The sequence below is a fragment of the Chlorocebus sabaeus genome, chromosome 20 (assembly GCF_047675955.1).
Source record: "Chlorocebus sabaeus isolate Y175 chromosome 20, mChlSab1.0.hap1, whole genome shotgun sequence".
Taxonomy (NCBI): Eukaryota; Metazoa; Chordata; class Mammalia; order Primates; family Cercopithecidae; genus Chlorocebus; species Chlorocebus sabaeus.
This window is the reverse complement of record NC_132923.1, coordinates 13,128,454-13,149,410: the sequence shown is the minus strand read 5'-3', so window position 1 is coordinate 13,149,410 and position 20,957 is coordinate 13,128,454. Positions and strand designations below refer to the sequence as shown.

The window sequence follows — 20,957 nt, the reverse complement described above, 5'->3', positions numbered from 1 at the left end:
ATGGTGAAACCTCGTCTGTACTAAAAATACAAAAGCTAGCTGGGCGTGGTGGTGCGCGCCTGTAGTCCCATCTACTCGGGAGGCGGAAGTTTTAGTGAGCCGGGATAGCGCCAGTGCACTCCAGCCTGACGACAGAGTGAGGCTCCGTCTCAAAAAATTAAAAAAAAAAAAAGAAAAAGAAAGGGTCAGTAGGTTAGAGCCTCATTTTGGAGAAAAGGAAATATATAGACCTATTGATAGAATGGAGAAAGCAATACTGGTAGGTCTCACTTGTCATTTATTGAGCCCAAAGCGCTGGGATTACAGGCATGAGCCACGGCGCACGGCCTGACACCACTGTTAAATTAGGGAGAAAGGTTAAGGAGGGGTGGCTAATTCTAGTGATCACGACTGTGAAAGGGTTTACTTTCTACCAGAAAGACTGTGTTTGAACACAAACGCAGAAGCCTCGCTCTTCATTGTATCCGAAGTTTACCTTTGCGCACTTATTCTCCATATGAAGAAAACTGCAAGTAGCCCAATTTCCGCTTCAGGAAGTTAAAAACATTAACTTGGCAGAAATCTAGTTAATAGGTTTAGCCCAGGAAATAGAAAGCAAGAAACTTGCTCAGGGAAACTTTTCGGTTCTACGACGCATGCGTTCAGCCTCCAAGAAAGTGGCAAATACGGCTGCGCGAATTGCCGGCCCAGCCCTCCTTGGTCACGTGTTGGGAGACAGCGGCGTGGCGGCGGCCGTGGCGGTAGCGACGGCAGGCCGTAGGGCGGTCAGAAGGTTTCCGGTTCCGGTGTAACGTTCGGGCTCCGTCTCAGGGGCTGAAGTTTGTGAGGTGAGTAGTGGCCCCGGGCCGAGAGAGGGTAACTCCAGTCCGCGCGACTGTGGCCGGGGGCTCAGTCCAAGGGGAGGATCGAAGCGGGAGGGTTCAGCGGGAAGGAGTGTGAAAGGAGTACCTGGTTTGGTGGAAGAAGAGATTGGAATGAGATTGTTGAGAGGAAAAGGGCGGGGGCGGGAAGGAGACCGGGTGGGGAGACCAGCTCTGAGGTGAGGAGTTTGGGTAGAACAAGATAGAGTAAGAGACTGGTTGGAGTGACGGAGAGTAAAAATAGAAGATTTGGGGCTGCAGAGGGAAACTCAGGTTCTAGCAAACAAGAGCACGGAGTAAGGAATTCCTTCAGAAGACTGGATTTGGATTCTGCTGCCTGCTCATTGAGAGATCATTGTACCTCGCTCTCCTTCCGCACCCCCATTACCCCTGCACCTCACAGTTATTGTTGAGCATTTGATTAGTGACAAAGCTAATTACCGTTTGAAACTTTTCTGTCCATGGCTGTTTAGTTTGCACATCATCTTATGGAGGTAACAGTGGCACCTCATTTATTGCTTTGGGCTTTCAAATTGCTTATACTTTGTAGCCTATCATTCAATTCTAGTGGAATATGAGACCCGTTAAGGTGAGGACTCTTGTTAGTTTTGCTCACTGTTTTGTGTATCCACTGCACTTAGTACATTGCTTGACCCTTGGTAGTTAATAAATATTTATTGAATGAATTAAGATGTAAATATGGCAGTCCTCATTTTGTAAGATGAGTAAACTGTGGCTCCAAATAATTAATTAACTTGCCTAAGGGCTTGTAAATGGTGGAACTCAGTGTCCCAACTGTTCTGTGTGAACTCTTGTTTTCACTTTCTAAGTCGTCTGGATATGCTGCTTTTGTGCAATACGTGTGTAATATGTAGAAATTGGTAGGCTGTATGTCTACTCATTATGGGGTAATAGAGTCACCATAGAATTACTCACGTAACTTGTCACTGAGGCAGAAAAGCTTTCAGTCTTAGTTTCATCACTTCAGTCTGCTAGCTTCCTTTGGATATACCAAAAGTGAGTCTACTATTTGCCAGCAAGTCTTTTTTTTTTTTTTTTTTTTTGAGACGGAGTTTGGCTCTGTCGCCCAGGCTGGAGTACAGTGGCGTGATCTTGGCTCACTGCAAGCTCCACCTCCCAGGTTCACTCCATTCTTCTGCCTCAGCCTCCCGAGTAGCTGGAACTACAGGCGCCCACCACCACGCCTGGCTAATTTTTTGTATTTTTAGTAGAGACAGGGTTTCACCATGTTAGCCAGGATGGTCTCGATCTCCTGACCTTGTGATCCGCCCGCCTCGGCCTCCCGAAGTGCTGGGATTACAGGCGTGAGCCACCATGCGTGGCCAGCAGCAAGTCTTGTAGACTCTAGTATAGAAGCTAAACCTACCAAGAATGTAGAAGTTAATCAGACTGGATTTTTTTGGGGAAAAGATATCTTAAAACATCTTGAAAAACTGATTCCCAGATCTCTGATAAGTGGCGCTGCTGGGAATAGCTGAGCTTAGAAATTGAGGTCAGTGCAACTTATTGACTCTCATTTAGGCACTTTTTTTCCCCCCGAGGCGGAGTCTTGCTCTGTCGCCCAGGCTGGAGTGCAGTGGCGCGATCCCGGCTCAACTGCAACCTCCGCCTTCCAGGTTGAAGGGATTCTCCTGTCTCAGCCTCCGGAGTAGCTGGGATTACAGGTGCAGGTCACCACGCCCAGCTAATATTTGTGTTTTTAATAGAGATGGGGTTTCACCATGTTGGCCAGGCTGGTCTCGAACTCCTGACGTCAGGTAATCCACCCGCCTCAGCCTCCCAAAGTGCTGGGATTACAGGCGTGAGCCACTGCACCTGGCTTTCAATTTTTTTTTTTTTTTGGCGATACAGTTTAACTCTGTCACCCGGGCTGGAATGCACTGGCGTGATTTTGGCTCACCGCAACCTCCGCCTCCTAGGTTCAAGCGATTTTTCTGCCTCTGCCTCGTGAGTAGCTGGGATTACAGGTGCCCACCACCTCGCCCGTCTAATTTTTTTATTTTTAGTAGAGACGGGTGCAGTGGGTCATGTCTGTAATCCCAGCACTTTGGGAGGCCAAGGTGGGCAGATCACTTTAGGTAAGGAGTTACCTGGCCGATACGGTGAAACTGCGTCTTTACTAAAACTACAAAATTGGCCAGGCGTGGTGGTGCATGCCTGTAGTCCCAGCTACTCAGGAGGCTGAGGCAGGAGAATTGCTTGAACTCAGGAGATGGAGGTTGCAGTGAACCAAGGTTACGCCACTGCACTCCAGCCTTGGCGACAGAGTGAGACTCAGTCTCAAAAGAAAAATGAGCGTATTCTTTTCTGAGCTGAAGGATCATCAGGTCAGCTGATGGAGACCCTGTAGATTGAACATGATAATTATCTGTATGCAGAATTCCCACTGGGATGAATATGACCACAGAGAAATGTGAGAGAACATTCTTAAGGATCATGAGATGTAATTTAATATCCAGGATGACTGACCTGGATAAACCCTGTTTTACTTGCATATCTTAAAAGAAGGGAATCCTACATAAGTCAGGGTTGGATTAGGGAATGCCTGCCTGGAAGTAGGAAGAATGGAGAAGCTGGCCTCTGGATGGGCTTTTTTAGTTTTGTTCTAGTGTTACTAGGTTTGCAAGTCCTTGTTGATATGACAGGATCAAGAAAGAAGCTAGAATTAATCTCTCAGACGTAGCTTATTCACAGAGTTTATTTATTCCACAGATTTCATTGATCAACTTAAGAGTTAGAGTTAAAAATCAAATGGGATCTCTTTCTGCTTTGAGATAAGGTTCTTGGGGAAAATACTTGCCTTCAAATGAGTTGGAAGAACTTGTCTAGGGATTGAGAATAGGGGTGGGGAATGCATTCCTGATGCACTAACCATTTCCCTGGATCACTTTAGTCTTTTTTTTTTTTTTTTTTTTTTTTGAGCCAGAGTCTCACTGTCACCCAGGCTGGAGTGCAGTGGTGTGATCTTGGCTCATTGCAAGCCCCACCTCCCTGGTTATTCCCCTGCCTAAGCCTCCGGAGTAGCTGGGATTACAGGCGCATGCTACCACGCCCAGCTAATTTTTCTGTATTTTTAGTAGAGACAGGATTTCACTCTGTTGGCCAGACTGGTCTCTGACTTCTGACCTCAAGCAGTCCACCCACCTTGGCCTCTCAAAGTGCTGGGATTACAGGCATGAGCCACTGCACCCAACCCACTTTAGTCTTTTCTTATTCTCTAACTTGTCTCTTTTTTTTTTTAGGTGTAGTATTGAGTCCAGTTTGAGCTATTGTTCTCTTTTTCCTGCAAAATGGCACTGTCTAAGAGGGAGCTGGATGAGCTGAAACCATGGATAGAGAAGACAGTGAAGAGGGTCCTGGGTTTCTCAGAGCCTACAGTGGTCACAGCAGCATTGAACTGTGTGGGGAAGGGCATGGACAAGAAGAAGGCAGCCGGTATGTACCTTTCTGTAGCTTTTGTCTTAACATATAGGGTGACCCCAAACACTGAACTTCCCCAAAATTCTCTCTGTTGGGAACATATAAAAAAAGGGCAGGCCATATTTTGTTTTCATCTGTATTATAATGAAAATAGGCTAAATCATAATTTGCTTTTTCTCTTATTGTTTATTTTTTATGTTATTTGTGATAGATTTTAAATCTTTGGCTACCATACTGAGTCACCTAAGTTAGATTTACTTAGGAAGTATGCTTAAGTCAGATAGGCATATTCAGATTCAGATTGACATCTCAACATATAAAAGTCTTTATGAAATACATAAAAAAGCTTGAAGGAGGTAGATTTTGTTAATGGTAGTCTCCTACAACTTGCTATTTGGGGAAGGTTAGGGTGGTTATTCATCTTAAACTTGATGTTCAACGTAAACAGGTTGCTCTGACTGTACGACTTCCCACTCCAAAAAATTATAACTATTTTCACCTTATAGGGCAAGGTCATTCAATGTAAGAGAGATGGGAATCGTAGAAAAAAACTTAAAATTTGTTTCACTCCTGGGAATAAAATTCCAGTGTTGGTACCTGTTATAGGCCTAGTATTAGACTATGTAGTCTTACCTTTCCAATCCTACCACTGCCTTTCTTCCTGTCAGATCATCTGAAACCTTTTCTTGATGATTCTACTCTCCGATTTGTGGACAAACTCTTTGAGGCTGTGGAGGAAGGCCGAAGCTCTCGGCATTCCAAGTCTAGCAGTGACAGGAGCAGAAAACGAGAGCTAAAGGTAGGTTACAATTTACTGTCTAATGAGCTCAGGACTGTTTTGAATGGTAACAGAGTTGCTGAGCTTACCAGTTCACACGTTGATATCCTCTATTTAGAGCAGCAAATGTTCAAGAGAGGTACTTAGACATTAAAGTAGGAGAGGTGAATTTGTGTCATCACCATCTGAACTACCTAAGTTCATGGGTTTAAATATCCAAATAAATAATTGGTAGCTTTGTCTTTTTTTAGATAACAGGAGTTTTGGTTCTCATGTTTCTCCATATTTCCTTTTTTTCCTTCTTACCTATAAACTGATTGCTCTAAGATTTTATGTTTGATTTATTTGAGGCCTAATAAGTTGTTTTAGAATGTGACTCCACTGGTACCTGAGCTGTAGACCTCCTTGTTGCCTCTTTGTAGAGGTTTCTCTGCAATGCACTTGTAGATAGGATACCAAAAAAGTAACTATTATTTATTATATTCTTGAGAGCTTACCATTTGCTCTATGGCATATTGCTGGTCCTCTGGTGCCAGAAGTGAAACACTTGGAGGAGTTGTCAGTACCCCCTTATCTACTACACTTTTTATTCTGTAGTTGCTGACTGATCCTGGCCTTTTTCAATATTAGCAGTATCAAGTAGTCTGTCTTTCTACTCATTTCCCAGTATCTCTCTTTAGAAAAAAAAAATTCTGCGACTCCTATCAAACCTTCCAAAGTTCTTTTGATACCTTGGCTATCCCATTGCTTTTCCTGAGGGAAAAGAGTGAATATAATGTCTCCTTGGTCCCCTGGCCAGGCTATGGAACTAAAAAAAACCAGAGAGATTTGTGCCCTTTGTGTTTAGAGCATTGTAGGGTGATCAGAGAAGGAGAGATAGTGCTTGCCTTAAAACAGTTTGTAATTTGCCAGGCACTATGGCATGTGCCTGTAATCCCAGCTACTTGGGAAGCTGAGGCAAGAGGATCTCTTGAGCCGAGGAGTTGCAATTTAGAAGAGGCAGGGGTATCACAAAAAATATATTTACGTATTATAAAATCTAAGTAGCAGTTTCATGTAAATTTTAGGGTTGGCTATAGAATTTCAGACTTATGTTGAATTTTGTTATATTTAAGGGGGAATGATTGAGCCACAGCATACACAATCTGTACAGTGAAGATTATGTCACGATAGGGCATACTGCCTTTTTTTTTTTTTTTTTTTTTTTTTTTGAGGCTGAGTCTCACTCTGTTGCCCAGGCTGGAGTGCAGTAGCACAATCTTGGCTCACTGCAACCTCCACCTTCCAGGTTCAAGTGATTCTCCTGCCTCAGCCTCCTGAATAGCTGGGATTACAGGCACATGCCCCCATGCCTGGTTAATTTTTGTATTTTTAGTAGAGACGGGGCTTCACCATGTTGATCAGGTTGATCTCGTACTCCTGACCTCATGATCCGCCCGCCTTGGCCTCCCAAAGTGCTGCAATTACAGACATGAGCCACTGCATCTGACCAGTAGGGCATACTTCTGTATGAGTGCTGAGGGCATGCTGTGAATGAAGTGACTACATTGGGTGGGATTAATAAAAATGGCTTCTTGAAGGAGATGTCTAGATAGCTTTGGGATACGGGTCCCATTTTTGGTCCATTCAAGTCCCCACCCCACACAATATATTATGGGAGAGTCCTTTTTCTTGAACTGTAGGAGTTCCAGGAAGCGCTCGCCCCTGGCCGAGGATATGTCCTTGCAAAACACGAGCCCTCCTAGTGAAGAGGGGATGTCACCCAAAGCCTACCACCGGTGTGTACATTTGCTTTTTCCCATTGTCCCTTCCAGTTGGCCACTCTCGGTCCTGTTAAATTCACCTTGCAAATTAGTCATCATATTTGAGTTTCCATTGTTTGATGAAAACAAAGTGTTAATGGGGATTACTGAAGAAGAAAGAGAAAGCCCGTGTCCTGGAAGAGCTTAGACTTAGTTGGGAAAATTATACTAACATTGAAATACTTAACACTTGGCAAACAAATATCAACAGTGTAATTTAACCTAATACGAACCAAGCTCTTACATGATAAGAGAATGTGAAACAAAAAGTTTAATCAGAGTGGGATAAGGTTGTAATGAGGAAAACTTCTTGGAGGAGGTGAGTTTTAGGCAGGATTTGGAACAGGGGTTGTGGAAAAGTTGAGAGAAATCATAAATGTGGGCAGTAGCATTTGCAAAGACCTTAAGATGGGAACATTTATAAGAACATGGGAATGAAATTTGTTTGACTGGATTAGGAGAATGTTGAAGTTGGGTGAGATGGTCCATTTGATGGAGAGTCTAGTAGACCCTGCTTCTGGCAGGTGGCTATTTGCAAGGTTATGTCATATTCCCCTGGGAATAGCCAGAAACTGCTGGTAGGGGCTAGGATAATTCTTCTCTTCTCCCCACGGGGAAGGATACAGCTTTTCTTTCATCTTGGGTTCCCTTAGGAGGTGTTTGGTGATGACTCTGAGATCTCTAAAGAATCATCAGGAGTAAAGAAGCGACGAATACCCCGTTTTGAGGAGGTGGAAGAAGAGCCAGAGGTGATCCCTGGGCCTCCATCAGAGAGCCCTGGCATGCTGACTAAGCTCCAGGTTAGTAATTAGGGACTAGAAGCAAAGTGGTTTTGTGAGTTGAAGAAGCAAAAGGTGCATGGGTCTGTATTTACTGTGAATTTTTTTTTTTTTTTTTTCCGAGATGGAGTTTTGCTCTTATCACCCAGGCTGGAGTGCAGTGGTGCGATCTCAGCTCACTGCAACCTCTGCCTCCCGGGTTCAAGCGATTGTCCTGTCTCAGCTTCCCAAGTAGCTGGGATTACAGGTACCCGCCACCAAGCCCAGCTAATTTTTGTATTTTTAGTAAAGACGGGGTTTCACCATCTTGGCCAGGCTGGTCTTGAACTCATGATCTCAGGTGATGCGCTCGCCTTGGCCTCTCAAAGTGCTAGGTTTACAGGAGCGAACCACCGTGCCCGACTTATTTTTTGTATTTCTTTTAGTAGAGACGGAGTTTCACCATGTTGGGTAGGCTGGTTTTGAACTTCTGACCTCAGGTCATCTGCCCACCTCGGCCTCCCAGGGTGCTGGGATTACAGGCGGGAACCAGCGTGCCTCACCTTATTGTGATCTTGATTTAAGTTAGTGTTTAGCATTTGGAAAAGCCTTTTTTTTTTTTTTTTGAGATGGAGTTTCACTCTGTTGCCCATGCTGGAGTGTAGTGGTGTGATCTCAGCTCACGGCAACCTCCACCTCCCAGGTTTAAGTGATTCTCCTGCCTCAGCCTCCGGAGTAGCTGGGACTACGTGCGCACACCACTACGCCTGGCTAATTTTTGTATTTTTAGTAGAAGCGGTGTTTTGCCGTGTTGGCCAGGCTGGTCTGGAACTCCTGGCCTCAAGTGATCTGCCACCTTAGCCACCCAAACGGCTGGGATTACAGGTGTGACCCACTGCGCCAGGCCAGCATTTGGGAAAATTTTATTTCTTGCTTTATGTTTTAGCATTCTTTGATTTGACCAGGAGTATTCCAGGTAAGGGTATTGAAATTGCCATTTACTGTGGCCAGCAAGGTGTGTTATGTACATTATTTGCCTAATTACCTACATCACTGAGTCATTGAGAAAATTAAATGAAATGATCAGAGCTCATCTTGATGACAGAGGAGAATTTCCAAACATAATGCAAAGAAGATATAATCCACTAATAAATAATTTTAAGTTGACTTTGTATTTTTTTTTAACAGGAAATATTTGTGTTTTTTCAATTGGTAGTGTTAAATAATTTTGATACCACATGAACAATAAGTGTTTACCATTTAATATTTGAGGGGGGTAATAGAACATACACAGAAATATGGATGGGTGCATTTGCATATATGTGATATTTACAGAAGGAAAGAAATGGGTGATTTTTTTTTTTTTTTGGAGATGTCTCTCTCTGTCACTCAGGCTGGAGCATGCTGGTGCGATCTCGGTTCACTGCAGCCTCCGCCTCCCAGGTTCAAGTGATTCTCCTATCTCAGCCCCCCAAGTAGCTGGGACTATAGGCATGTGCCACCATGCATGGCTAATTTTGTATTTTTAGTAGAGATGGGGTTTCACCGTATTAACGAGACTGGTCTGGAACTCCTGACCTCAAGTGATCTGCCTCCCAAAGTGCTGGGATTACAGGCGTGAGCCACCATGTCTAGCCTGTTTTTCTTTTTCAGGCAAGGTCTCACTCTGTCCTCCAGCCTGGAGTTCAGTGGCGAGATCTTGGCTTACTGCAACCTCTGCCTCCCGGGCTTGAGTGATCCTCCCACCTTGGCTTCCCAAGTAGCTGGGACTACAGGCCACCGTGCCTGGCTGATTTTTGTATTTTTTGTAAAGATGGAGTTTTGCCACGTTGCCCAGGCTGGTCTTGAACTCCTGGGCTGAAACGATCCTCCTGCCTCAGCTTCCCAAAGTGCTGGACTTACAGGAGTGAGCTACCACGCCCAGCTGATTCTTTTCTTTTCTTTTCTTTTTGAGATGGAGTCTCGCTCTGTCACTTAGGCTGGAGTATGGTGGCGCGATCTCAACTCACTGCAACCTCCGCCTCCTGGGTTCACGCCATTCTCCTGCCTCAGTCTTCTGAGTAGCTGGGACTACAGGCACGTACCACCATGCCCGACTAATTTTTTGTATTTTTAGTAGAGACAGGGTTTCACCATGTTAGGATGGTCTCGATCTACTGACCTTGTGATCCCCCCACCTCGGCCTCCCAAAGTGCTGGGATTACAGGCATGAGCCACTGTGCCTGGCCCGATGATGTTTTTTATGGAGAATAGGGATGGATGTATTCACAATATATCCTTTTGAAATTTTTCTTTTTTTTTTTTGAGACGGAGTCTTGCTCTGTCACCCAGGCTGGAGTGCAATGGCGTGATCTCGGCTGACTGCAACCTCCGCCTTCGGGGTTCAAGCTATTCTTCTGCCTCAGCCCCCCAGGTAGCTGGGATTACAGGCGCACACCACCACGCCTGGCTAATTTTTTTGTATTTTTAGTAGAGATGGGGTTTCACCATGTTGGTCAGGCTGGTCTTGAACTCCTGACCTCGTGATCCGCCTGCCTTGGCCTCCCAAAGTGCTGGTATTACAGACATGAGCCACCGACCCAGCCTGTAATTTTTCATTTTATTATTTTATTTTATTTTATTTTTTGAGATGGAGTCTTGCTCTTGCACTATTGCCCAGGCTGGAGTGCAGTGGTGCAATCTCAGCTCACTGCAGCCTCCGCCTCTTGGATTCAAGCAGTTCTCCTGTCTCAGCCTCCTGAGTAGCTGGGATTACAGGTGTGCATCACCATGCCCAGCTAATTTTGTATTTTTAGTAGAGACTAAATTTAGTTTCACCATGTTGGGCAGGCTGGTCTCAAACAACTGACCTCGTGATCCACCTTCCTCGACCTCCCAAAGTGCTAGGATTACAGGCGTGAGCCACTGCGCCCAGCACTGTAATTTTTTATTTTTTTATTTTCTTATTTATTTATTTAGAGATGGCGTCTCCCTCTCTTGCCCAGGCGGGAGTGCAGTGGCATGATCTTGGCTAACGATAACCTCCGCCTTCTGGGTTCAAGCAATTCTCCTGCCTCAGCCTCCTGAGTAGCTGGCATTACAGGCGCCCACCACCACACCTGGCTAATTTTTGTATTTTTACTAGAGATGGTGTTTCACCATATTAGCCAGGCTGGTCTTCAGCTCCTGACCTCAAGTGATTCACCCACTTCAGCCTCTCAAAGTGCTAGGATTACAGGCGTGAGCCACCATGCCTGACCCTTCTGTAATTTTTGAATTTTGAATATCACCTATTCAAGAAAAAATGTTAAAGACAAATTTTTAAAAATATCTGGAAGCTCTTTCTGCAAAATGCAAGAGGAGTTGTTTGACCATACCCTCAAAGCTTATCATTCTGAACTTCTTTAGGACAGAAGGGGTTTATAGAGACTAGGGAGCAGGTCTTTGCACCATCATCTCTTGTTTCTCAAACTAGTAGTTCAAGTACTAATATCATGATTTTTAAAAAAAGATTAAGTATACGCTGGGAGCAGTGGCTCACGCCTTTCATCCCAATACTTTCGGAGGCCAAGGCAGGCGGATAAGGAGATTGAGACCATCCTGGCTAACAGGGTGAAACCCTGTCTCTACTAAAAATACAAAATCCATCCTGGCTAACAGGGTGAAACCCTGTCTCCACTAAAAATACAAAAAATTAGCCGAGTGTAGTGGTGGGTGCCTGTAGTCCCATCTACTTGGGAGGCTGAGGCAGTAGAATGGCGTGAACCCGGGAGGCAGAGCTTGCAGTGAGCCAAGATTGCGCCACTGCACTCCAGCCTGGGCCACAGAGTGAGACTCCGTCTCAAAAATTAAAAAAAAAAAAATTAAGCATAATATTTTGTGTAGGTTCTGTTAGGTTTGCGTGCATTATTTAAGTGGTTACAATAGACCTATAAGGTAGGTACTGTTTTTTTTCTCCCTTTTAGATGCTTAGGAGGTTTAGAGACTAAGTTCCTTATCCAAGATAACAAAGGCATTAAGTGTCAGAGTTAAGATTCAAACTCCGGCCGGGCGCGGTGGCTCAAGCCTGTAATCCCAGCACTTTGGGAGGCTGAGGCGGGTGGATCACGAGGTCAGGAGATCGAGACCATCCTGGCTAACATGGTGAAACCCCGTCTCTACTAAAAATACAAAAAACTAGCCGGGCGTGGTGGCGGGTGCCTGTAGTCCCAGCTACTCGGAGGCTGAGGCAGGAGAATGGCGTAAACCTGGGAGGCGGAGCTTGCAGTGAGCCGAGATGGCGCCACTGCACTCCAGCCTGGGCGACACAGCGAGACTCCGTCTCAAAAAAAAAAAAAAAAAAAAAAAGATTCAAACTCAGGTTTCTCTGACTCCAGAGTCTCAGTCATCACACTGTATTGCTACCTAATATGCCAATCTTGCCTTAGGAAGTTGGGTTGAAAAATTCCAGTGCACACTTTAATCTTGACTAAATTTTTTGCACTATGGTAGACAGTATGTGGTATATTCAAAAAATTTTAAGTGTCTAGACCTGAGAGCCTTGTGGGTTTAAAAACCTGAATGGGAGAAGTAAAGAGGAGAAGTTAACAGTTTTTCAATTTTTTTCCTGGAGAGCAGATCAAACAGATGATGGAGGCAGCAACACGACAAATCGAGGAGAGGAAAAAACAGTTGAGCTTCATTAGCCCCCCTACACCTCAGGTATTGTGTCTAGATTACTCTGAAAACAATAGTCTTTGGCACAGAATTTCTTGCCATCCACTCAAAATGAGAGACCAGAAGAGGTGACTGCATGTTTTACTTCATAATCATCTACTACAGTCTACCATGATGTGTATGTGTGTATCTGTGTGTATGCATACGTGTATTTGTCTGCCTGTCTTAATGCCTCTGATTTCTTTTACTCTATCTCACAGCCAAAGACTCCTTCTTCTTCCCAACCAGAGCGACTTCCAATTGGCAACACTATTCAGCCCTCCCAGGCTGCCACTTTCATGAATGATGCCATTGAGAAGGCAAGGAAAGCAGCTGAACTACAAGCTCGAATCCAAGCCCAGCTGGCACTGAAGCCAGGACTCATCGGCAATGCCAACATGGTGGGCCTGGCTAATCTCCATGCCATGGGCATTGCTCCCCCGTGAGTGTCTATTTCATGGAATACCTTTTCATTTCTGAAGTTTGAGAAGCAATAAATACCTTTGAATGTTACTGATCTGGCTGGGCGCAGTGCCTCAGGCCTGTAATCCTAGCACTTTGGGAGGCCGAGGTAGGTGGATCACCTGAGGTCAGGAGTCAGGAATTTGAGACTAGTCTGACCAATATGATGAAACCCCATCTCCACTAAAAATACAAAAATTAGGTGGACGTGGTGGTGCATGCCTGTTATCCCAGCTACTGGGGAGGCGGAGGCAGGAGAATCACTTGAATCTAGGAGGCAGAGGTTGCAGTGAGCTGAGATCGTGCCACTGCACTCCAGCCTGGGTGACAGAGGGAGACTCTGGCTCAAAAACAACAACAACAAAAAAAATTACTGATCCTCTTTTTCCACAGAACCTAGATAATTTCTCACAGTTCCATATTTCTTATGTGTGATTGATTAACCAGTTGAATTTTTTCTCTTGGCTTCCCTGTTGTTGCAGGGTTTATTATCTTCTTATGATTGATATAACTGAGATTAAGGTTATTCATCTGATATTGGAGCTCTGAATAGAGCCAGATTTCCTTCCTGGTTTCAAACTCAGATTTATCCATTAAAGCACATTATGTGAGATCAGATCTGAGGTTCCTCTGCAACTGGTGAAAGATGTTACACTTTTTTTTTTTTTTTAGCATCTACAGTTGGTCTGGCATCCCATGACTGATGTAAGAATTCAGGGATAAAGAAAGATAGGATTGTAAATTCATATAATTTATAAACTCATTTCTTTCGGTTGTCTTGTATGCTGAAATATCTACTTTGATATTTTTAATCAAGATGTTATTGGCAGGTCGTGGTGACTCACACTTGTAATCCCAGCACTTTGGGAGGCCAAGACTGGCAGATTGCTTGAGCTCAGGAGTTCAAGACCAGCCTAGGCAACATGGCAAAACCCCATCTCTCTAAAAAATACAACAATTAGCCAGGCATGGTAGAGCATGCCTGTAGTTCCAGCTACTTAGGAGACTGAGTTGGGAGAATTTCTTTGAGCCTGGGAGGTTGAGGTTGCAATGAGCTGTGATTATGGCACTGTACTTTAGCCTGGGCAACAGAGTGAGACCATGTCTCAAAAAAAAGATGGTATTACTCACTGATGAGATTGTTCCTTAGAATTATTTTATCGTCTTTTTTTTTTTTTTGAGAGGGAGTCTCACTCTGTTGCCCGGGCTGGAGTGCAGTGGCATGATCTCGGCTCCCTGCAACCCCCACTTCTTGGGTTCAAGGAATTCTGCCTTAGCCTCCAAAGTAGCTGGGACTACAGGTGCCTGTCTAAATTTTGTATTTTTTGTAGAGATGGGGTTGCACTATGTTGCCAAGGCTGGTCTCGAACTCCTGGGCTCAAGCGATCTACCTGCCTCAGCCTCCCAAAGTGCTGGGATTACAGTGTGAGCCACCACGCCCGTCCATCCAGTAACTCTTACAGAGAAGGCACTGCACCCTCAACTTCCTGGGCTCAAGTGACCCTTCTCAACCTCCTGAGTAGCTGGTACCAAAGGTATATGCCACCACACCCAGCTAATTTTAAATTTTTTGTTGAGATGGGATCTCCTTGTGTTGCCCAGATTGGTCTCTAACTCCTGGGCTCAAGTGATCCCTCTGCCTTGGCCTCCCAAAATGCTGTGGTTCTAGTCTTGAGCCACCACACCTGGCTTTATTTTGTTTGTTTTTTTGTTTGCCTTAATGTTCCATACAGGATTTATTTCTTTGCGGGCTATTTTTCAGGAAGGTGGAGTTAAAAGACCAAACGAAACCTACACCACTGATCCTGGATGAGCAAGGGCGCACTGTAGATGCAACAGGCAAGGAGATTGAGCTGACACACCGCATGCCTACTCTGAAAGCCAATATTCGTGCTGTGAAGAGGGAACAATTCAAGCAGCAACTAAAAGAAAAGCCATCAGAAGACATGGAATCCAATACCTTTTTTGACCCCCGAGTCTCCATTGCCCCTTCCCAGCGCCAGAGACGTACTTTTAAATTCCACGACAAGGGCAAATTTGAGAAGATTGCTCAGCGATTACGGACAAAGGTATCTGGCTTATAGTATAACACAGAATTTAGAAAAAGTTAAGAAGCTGAAAGGAAAACATTGTAAAATCTCTATGTTCTAGGAAATTAGATAAATAGGTCATTTAAAGCAGCAGTCCTCAACCTTTTTGGCATCAAGGACTCATTTCATGGAAGACAATTTTTCCTCTGGAGTAAGGATGGTTTTGTGATGGTTTAAGAACATTACCTTTATTGTGTACTTTATCATTATTATTATTTTTGAGATGGAGTTTTGCTCTTGTTGCCCAGGCTGGAATGCAATGGCATGATCTCAGCTTACTGCAACCTCCGCCTCTCAGGTTCAAGTGATTCTCCTCAGCCTCCCAAGTAGCTGGAATTACAGGCATGCACAACCACGCCTGACTAATTGTGTATTTTTGGTGGAGATGGGATTTCTCCATGTTAGTCCGGCTGGTCTTGAACTCCTGACGTCAGGTGATCTGCCCACCTTGTCCTCCCAAAGTGCTGGGATTACAGGTGTAAGCCACCACACCCGCCTTTTTTTGGCAGGGGAGGGGGGACAGAGTCTTGCACTGTTACCTGGGCTGGAGTGCAGTGATGCAATCTCAGCTCACTGCAGCCTCCACCTCCTGGGTTCAAGCCATTCTCCTGCTTCAGCCTCCTGAGTAGCTGGGACTACAGGCGTGCGCCACCATGCCTGACTAATTTTTTGTATTTTTAGTAGAGACAGGGTTTCACTGTGTTGGCCCGGCTGGTCTTAAACTCCTGACCTTGTAGTCTGCCTGCCTTGACCTCCCACAGTGCTGGGATTACAGGCGTGAGCCACTGTGCTGACTTCTATTATTATTTTATTTTAATATATGATGAAATAATTATATAACTCACCATAATCTAAAATCATTGGGGGCCTTGAGTTTGTTTTCCTGCTGAGACGGTCCCATCTGGGTGTGATGGGAGACAGTGACAGATCATCAGGCATTAGATTCTCGTAAGGAATGTGCAACACAGCCCCCTCGCATGTGCAGTTCACAATAGGGTTCACTCTCCTATGAGAATCTAATGCCACCGCGGATCTGACAGGAGGTGGAGCTCAGACCATAATGTAGGTAACAGGGAGCAATTGTAAGTACAGATGAAACTTTGTTGGTTTGCCTCCTGCTCACCTCCTGCTGTACAGCCCAGTTCCTAAAAGGCCACAGACTGGTGGGTTGGGGACCCCTGATTTAAAGCAATGAATAATTTGAAAATATGCAGGACGAGGTGGCTCAAGCCTATAATTCCAGCACTTTGGGAGGCCGAGGTGGGTGTATCACAAGGTCAGGTGTTCGAGACCAGCCTGCCCAACATGGTGAAACCCCATCTCTACTAAAAATACAAAAATTAGCCGAGCGTAGTGGCGGGCATCTGTAATCCTAACTACTCAGGAGGCTGAGGCAGGAGAATCACTTGCAATTGGAAGGTGGAGGTTGCAGTGAGCCGAGATCGCGCTACTACACTCCTGCCTGAGCGAAAGAGTGAAAGTCCATCTCAAAAAAAAAATTTTAAGCAGATTTTACTTCCTAATTAGTTTCTACATAAGTGGAAATATTAAATTGAGTTTGAAAATTCTCCACATACAACTAAGTGGAGGGAAACAATTTGAAACATTCTGACTGACTGAGGAAGACTTGCCTGGAGTTAAAATTTCCTGCAGACAGTACACCTGGAGAGTGGAATTGATTGTATATTGAATGACCTTTGCCTTTTTATCCTCTCAAAGTGAGGTTTTCATAAAATTCTATTTCTGTGTATTTACTGCAGGCATATACTGTGGAGTGAAGGGAGAGGGTGAAGGTGAGGATCTATGTAAATGAACTAAATAAAGGATAAAATAAAACAGAACAACTCCTTTCTAAACTTTCAGAATGAACTTGTTGCATTAGGTGTAAAGAGTTCAAAGGGGAAATGTTTTAAAATTTGGGCTTATTGGCCAGGCGTCGTGACTCAACGCCTATAATCCCAGCACTTTGGGAGGCGGAGGTGGGCGGATCACGAGGTCAGGAAATTGAGACCATCCTGGCTAACACGGTGAAACCCCTACTCTACTAAAAATAAAAAATAATTAGCCGGGCGTGATGGCAGATGCCTGTAGTCCCAGCTACTTGGGAGGCTGAGGCAGGAGAATGGTGTGAACCTGGGAGGTGGAGCTTACAGTGAGCCAAGATGGCGCCACTGCACTCCAGCCTGGGTGACAGAGCGAGACTCCATCTCAAAAAAAAAAAAAAAAATGGGGAATCTGGCCCCGCACAGTGGCTCATGCCTGTAATCCCAGCACTTTGGGAGGCCGAGGCAGGCAGATCACCTGAGGTCGGGAGTTTGAGACCAGGCTGACCAACATGGAGAAACCCCATCTCTACTAAAAATACAAAATTAGCTGGGATTGGGGGTGCATGCCTGTAATCCCAGCTACTCCGGAGGCTTAGGCAGGAGAATGGCTTGAACCTGGGAGGCGGAGGTTGCTGTTAGCCAAGACCATGCCATTGTACTCCAGCCTGGGCAACAGAATGAAACTCTATCTCAAAGAAAAAAAAAAAATTGAGATTCTACAAATTTTGTTTTCTATGATTCCAATTTATCTTTCTGTCTTGGATTATCTTGTTTTTAGGCTCAACTGGAGAAGCTGCAGGCAGAGATTTCACAAGCCGCTCGAAAAACAGGCATCCATACTTCAACTAGGCTTGCCCTCATAGCTCCTAAGAAGGAGCTAAAGGAAGGAGATATTCCTGAAATTGAGTGGTGGGACTCTTACATAATTCCCAATGGCTTTGATCTGTGAGTTTGTTTTAGTACCTTTTTAAAAAAACAGTTTTTAATCAGCCGAGTTTAAGATTCAAGTTAATACCTTTTAGTAAAGCTAGTGGGAAGGATGGTACTCATTCATTAATTAAAATTTTAAAATCCAAGAAAGATAAGTAACTGTACACAAGCTCCTGTGGTTTTTGTTTTGTTTTGTTTTGTTTTTTTTGAGAGGGAGTCTCGCTCTGTCACCTAGGCTAGAGTGCAGTGGCACGATCTCAGCTCACTGCAACCTCCACCTCCCGGGTTCAAGAGATTCTCCTTGAATTCTCCTTGAACCTCAGCCTCCCGAGTAGCTGGGACTACAGGTGTGCACCACCATGCCTGTCTGCTTTTTGTATTTTTGGTAGAGAGAGGGTTTTGCCATGTTGGCCAGGCGGGTCTTGAACTCCTGACCTCAGGTGATCTGCCTGCCTTAGCCTCCCAGAGTGTTGAGATTACAGGCATGAGCCACTGCACCAGGCCAAGCTCCTGCATTTGTGATGTATCATATAGGTTGTTTTTAGCTTTTGGGGTTAATGTAGGATAACCAGGGACGCAAATAATCTACAAAAGCAAAGTCTGTAATTATTTTTGCTGTGTTACACATTGTTGCCTGTTTTTAGCATTATTTTCCTTAATTACATTATTTTGCTACATATTATAGGTGTTTACATTTCCTAAAGATCTCATTGTGATAGAGCAAGGATTATTAGTTCGTAGGTGAGATAATTGTAAATATATCTTATAAGGCTGGGCTTGGTGGCTGACACCTGTTGTTTCCAGCACTTTTGGAGGCTGAGGGCTGAAGGATTGCTTGAGCCCAGGAGTTAAAGACCAGCTTGGGCAATATGGTGAGACCTCATTTCTATAAAAATTAAAAAAGAAAAAAAAAGTAGCTGGGCGTGGTGGCTTGGCTACCCAGAAGGCTGATGTGAGAGAATCACTCAAGCCCAGGAGTGTCTGTGCTGCAGTTAGCTATGACCATGACCACTGCACTCTAGCCTGGACAACAGAGTGAAACTCTGTCTCAAAAAAAAAAAAAAAGGATATAAGACACATTTGAGGAGCTTTAAATATATCTCCTCCATCATTCTTTTTTTTTTTTTCCCTTGTGTTTGAGACAGAGTTTCGCTCTTGTTGCCCAGGCTGGAGTGCAATGGCGCGATCTGGGCTCATTGCAACCTCCGCCTGACAGGTTCAAGTGATTCTCCTGCCTCAGCCTCCCAAGTAGCTGAGATTACAGGCATGCGCCACCACGCCTGGCTAATTTTTTGTGTTTTTAGTAGAGACGGGTTTCTCCATGTTGGTCAGACTGGTCTTGAACTCCCGACCTCAGGTGATCCACCCGCCTCAGCCTCCCAAAAGTGCTGGGATTACAGGCATGAGTCACTACGCCTGGTATTTTTTGTTTTGTTTTGTTTTTTGTTTTTTAAAGACAGAGTCTCACTCTGTTGTCTGAGCTGGGAGTGCAGTGACATGATCTCGGCTCACTGCAACCTCTGTCTCCTGGGTTGAAGCGATTCTCCTAGCTCAGCCTCCTGAGTATCCAGTACTACAGGCAAATACCACCACACCTGGCCAGTTTTTATATTTTTAGTAGAGAAGTCTTTCACTGTTTGGCCAAGCTGGTCTCAGACTCCTGACCTTAGGTGATCCACCTGCCTCGGTGTCCCAAAGTGCTGGGATTATAGGCATAAACCACTGCGCCTGGCCCTGCTCCATCATTCTGATACATGGCTTTAGTAGATTTTATCTTAGCCTTTCCTTGCGCATTCTTTGTCAGGCACTGTTCCAGGGACTTATTGTCACTAATGAGAGAACATAGCGTCTATCAGCTGTGGCATGGTAGAAAAAAGGTTGGGAATGACTGCTGTGGAGAGTGTGTTCAACCATAGAGGGACTCAGTTCTCTCATCATAAAAATTATGTGTAATTTAATTATATATTTTAGGTACGTAAATGCTATTTTAGGTATATCAAGCACAAGAACCCATTATGGAGAATGGATTTTTTCATTGTATTTCTGAGACTCCTCTCTTAGAATCATCTCTATCCACATATCGCGTTTTCTTTCCTTCCTACAATTTTAGTACAGAGGAAAATCCCAAGAGAGAAGATTATTTTGGAATCACAAATCTTGTTGAACATCCAGCCCAGCTCAATCCTCCAGGTAATGTATAGATTCCTGAATCAAGTCTCTAGAGCAGCATTATACACTGGAAATTTATACAGCGATGAACATGTTCTGTATCTGTGCTGTTCAATACAGTAGCCACTATCCATGTGTAATTCTTTTTTTTAATTCAGTTTTTTTCCTAACAATAGTTTGTAGTTTGACCAGTGAACATACATTTTAAGTGCATATTCCTGTGCTTAGAATTTCATGAGACAGCCAAGCATGGTGGCTCATGCCTCTAATCCAAACACTTTGGGAGGCCAAGGCAGGAGGATCGCTTGAGGCCAAGAATTCAAGACCAGTATGGGCAACACAGTGAGACCCATCTGAAGGAAAAATAATTTGGCTGGATATGGTGGCTCATGCCTATAATCACTGCACTTTGGGAGGCTGAGGTGGGCAGATTACTTGAGCTCAGGAGTTCCAGATCTGGGCAGCACAGCAAAACCCCATCTCTACAAAAAATAAAATCAGCCGGACATGGTGGCATGCATCTATAGTCCCAGCCTCTTGGGAGGCTGAGGTGTGGAGGATGGCTTGAGCCTGGGAGGTAGAAGTTGCAGTGAGCTGAGATGGCGCTGCTGCACTCCAGCCTGGGTGATACTGCCAGACCTTGTCTCAATAAAAAAAAAAGAACCCCAAAAATTTCATGAAGCTTTACATTTACAGTTCCCTGGTTGTTCCTAGGAAGCAGCCCTCAGCTTGCTCCTTTTATAGAACCACATGTTGTCATGGCATCCATAGCTAAATGCAAATGCAAGAGCTAAACTCTTGGTTTGGTATGTTATTAGATGCGATATATTCCACTACCCACTGTGAGGGATGCTAACTCCAAAGGACTTTTTGTTAGTTTCCCAAAGTTGAAACTGGGAAACAAAGTTGCCTTTTTTTTTTTTTTTTTTTTGAGATGGAGTTTCACTTTTGTCACCCAGGTTGGAGTGCAATGGCGCGATCTCCATTCACTCATTCACTACAACTTTCACTCCCCGGCCAGGTTTAAGCAGTTCTCCTGCCTCAGCCTCCCAAGTAGCTGGGATTATAGGTCCCCACCACCACACCTGGCTAGTTTTTGTACTTTTAGTAGAGACAGGGTTTTGTCATGTTGATCATGCTGGTCTTGAACTCCTGACCTCAAGTGAT

At 44.5% G+C, this 20,957-nt stretch overlaps 1 protein-coding gene across 1 annotated transcript in view; it reads left to right on the top strand.

Annotated features, from left to right (window-relative positions):
- The first annotated feature begins 708 nt into the window (after window positions 1–708).
- Window positions 709–20,957, top strand: part of PRPF3 (pre-mRNA processing factor 3) — a 32,384-nt gene continuing 12,135 nt past the window's right edge. The window contains exons 1-9 of the mRNA XM_037998013.2: window positions 709–827; window positions 4,124–4,316; window positions 4,970–5,100; window positions 7,535–7,681; window positions 12,236–12,319; window positions 12,535–12,755; window positions 14,538–14,844; window positions 17,470–17,636; window positions 19,732–19,811. Of these exons, the coding sequence (XP_037853941.1) occupies window positions 4,172–4,316; window positions 4,970–5,100; window positions 7,535–7,681; window positions 12,236–12,319; window positions 12,535–12,755; window positions 14,538–14,844; window positions 17,470–17,636; window positions 19,732–19,811 (1,282 nt within the window). The 5' untranslated portion in view covers window positions 709–827; window positions 4,124–4,171. The remainder of the gene's footprint in view (window positions 828–4,123; window positions 4,317–4,969; window positions 5,101–7,534; window positions 7,682–12,235; window positions 12,320–12,534; window positions 12,756–14,537; window positions 14,845–17,469; window positions 17,637–19,731; window positions 19,812–20,957) is intronic.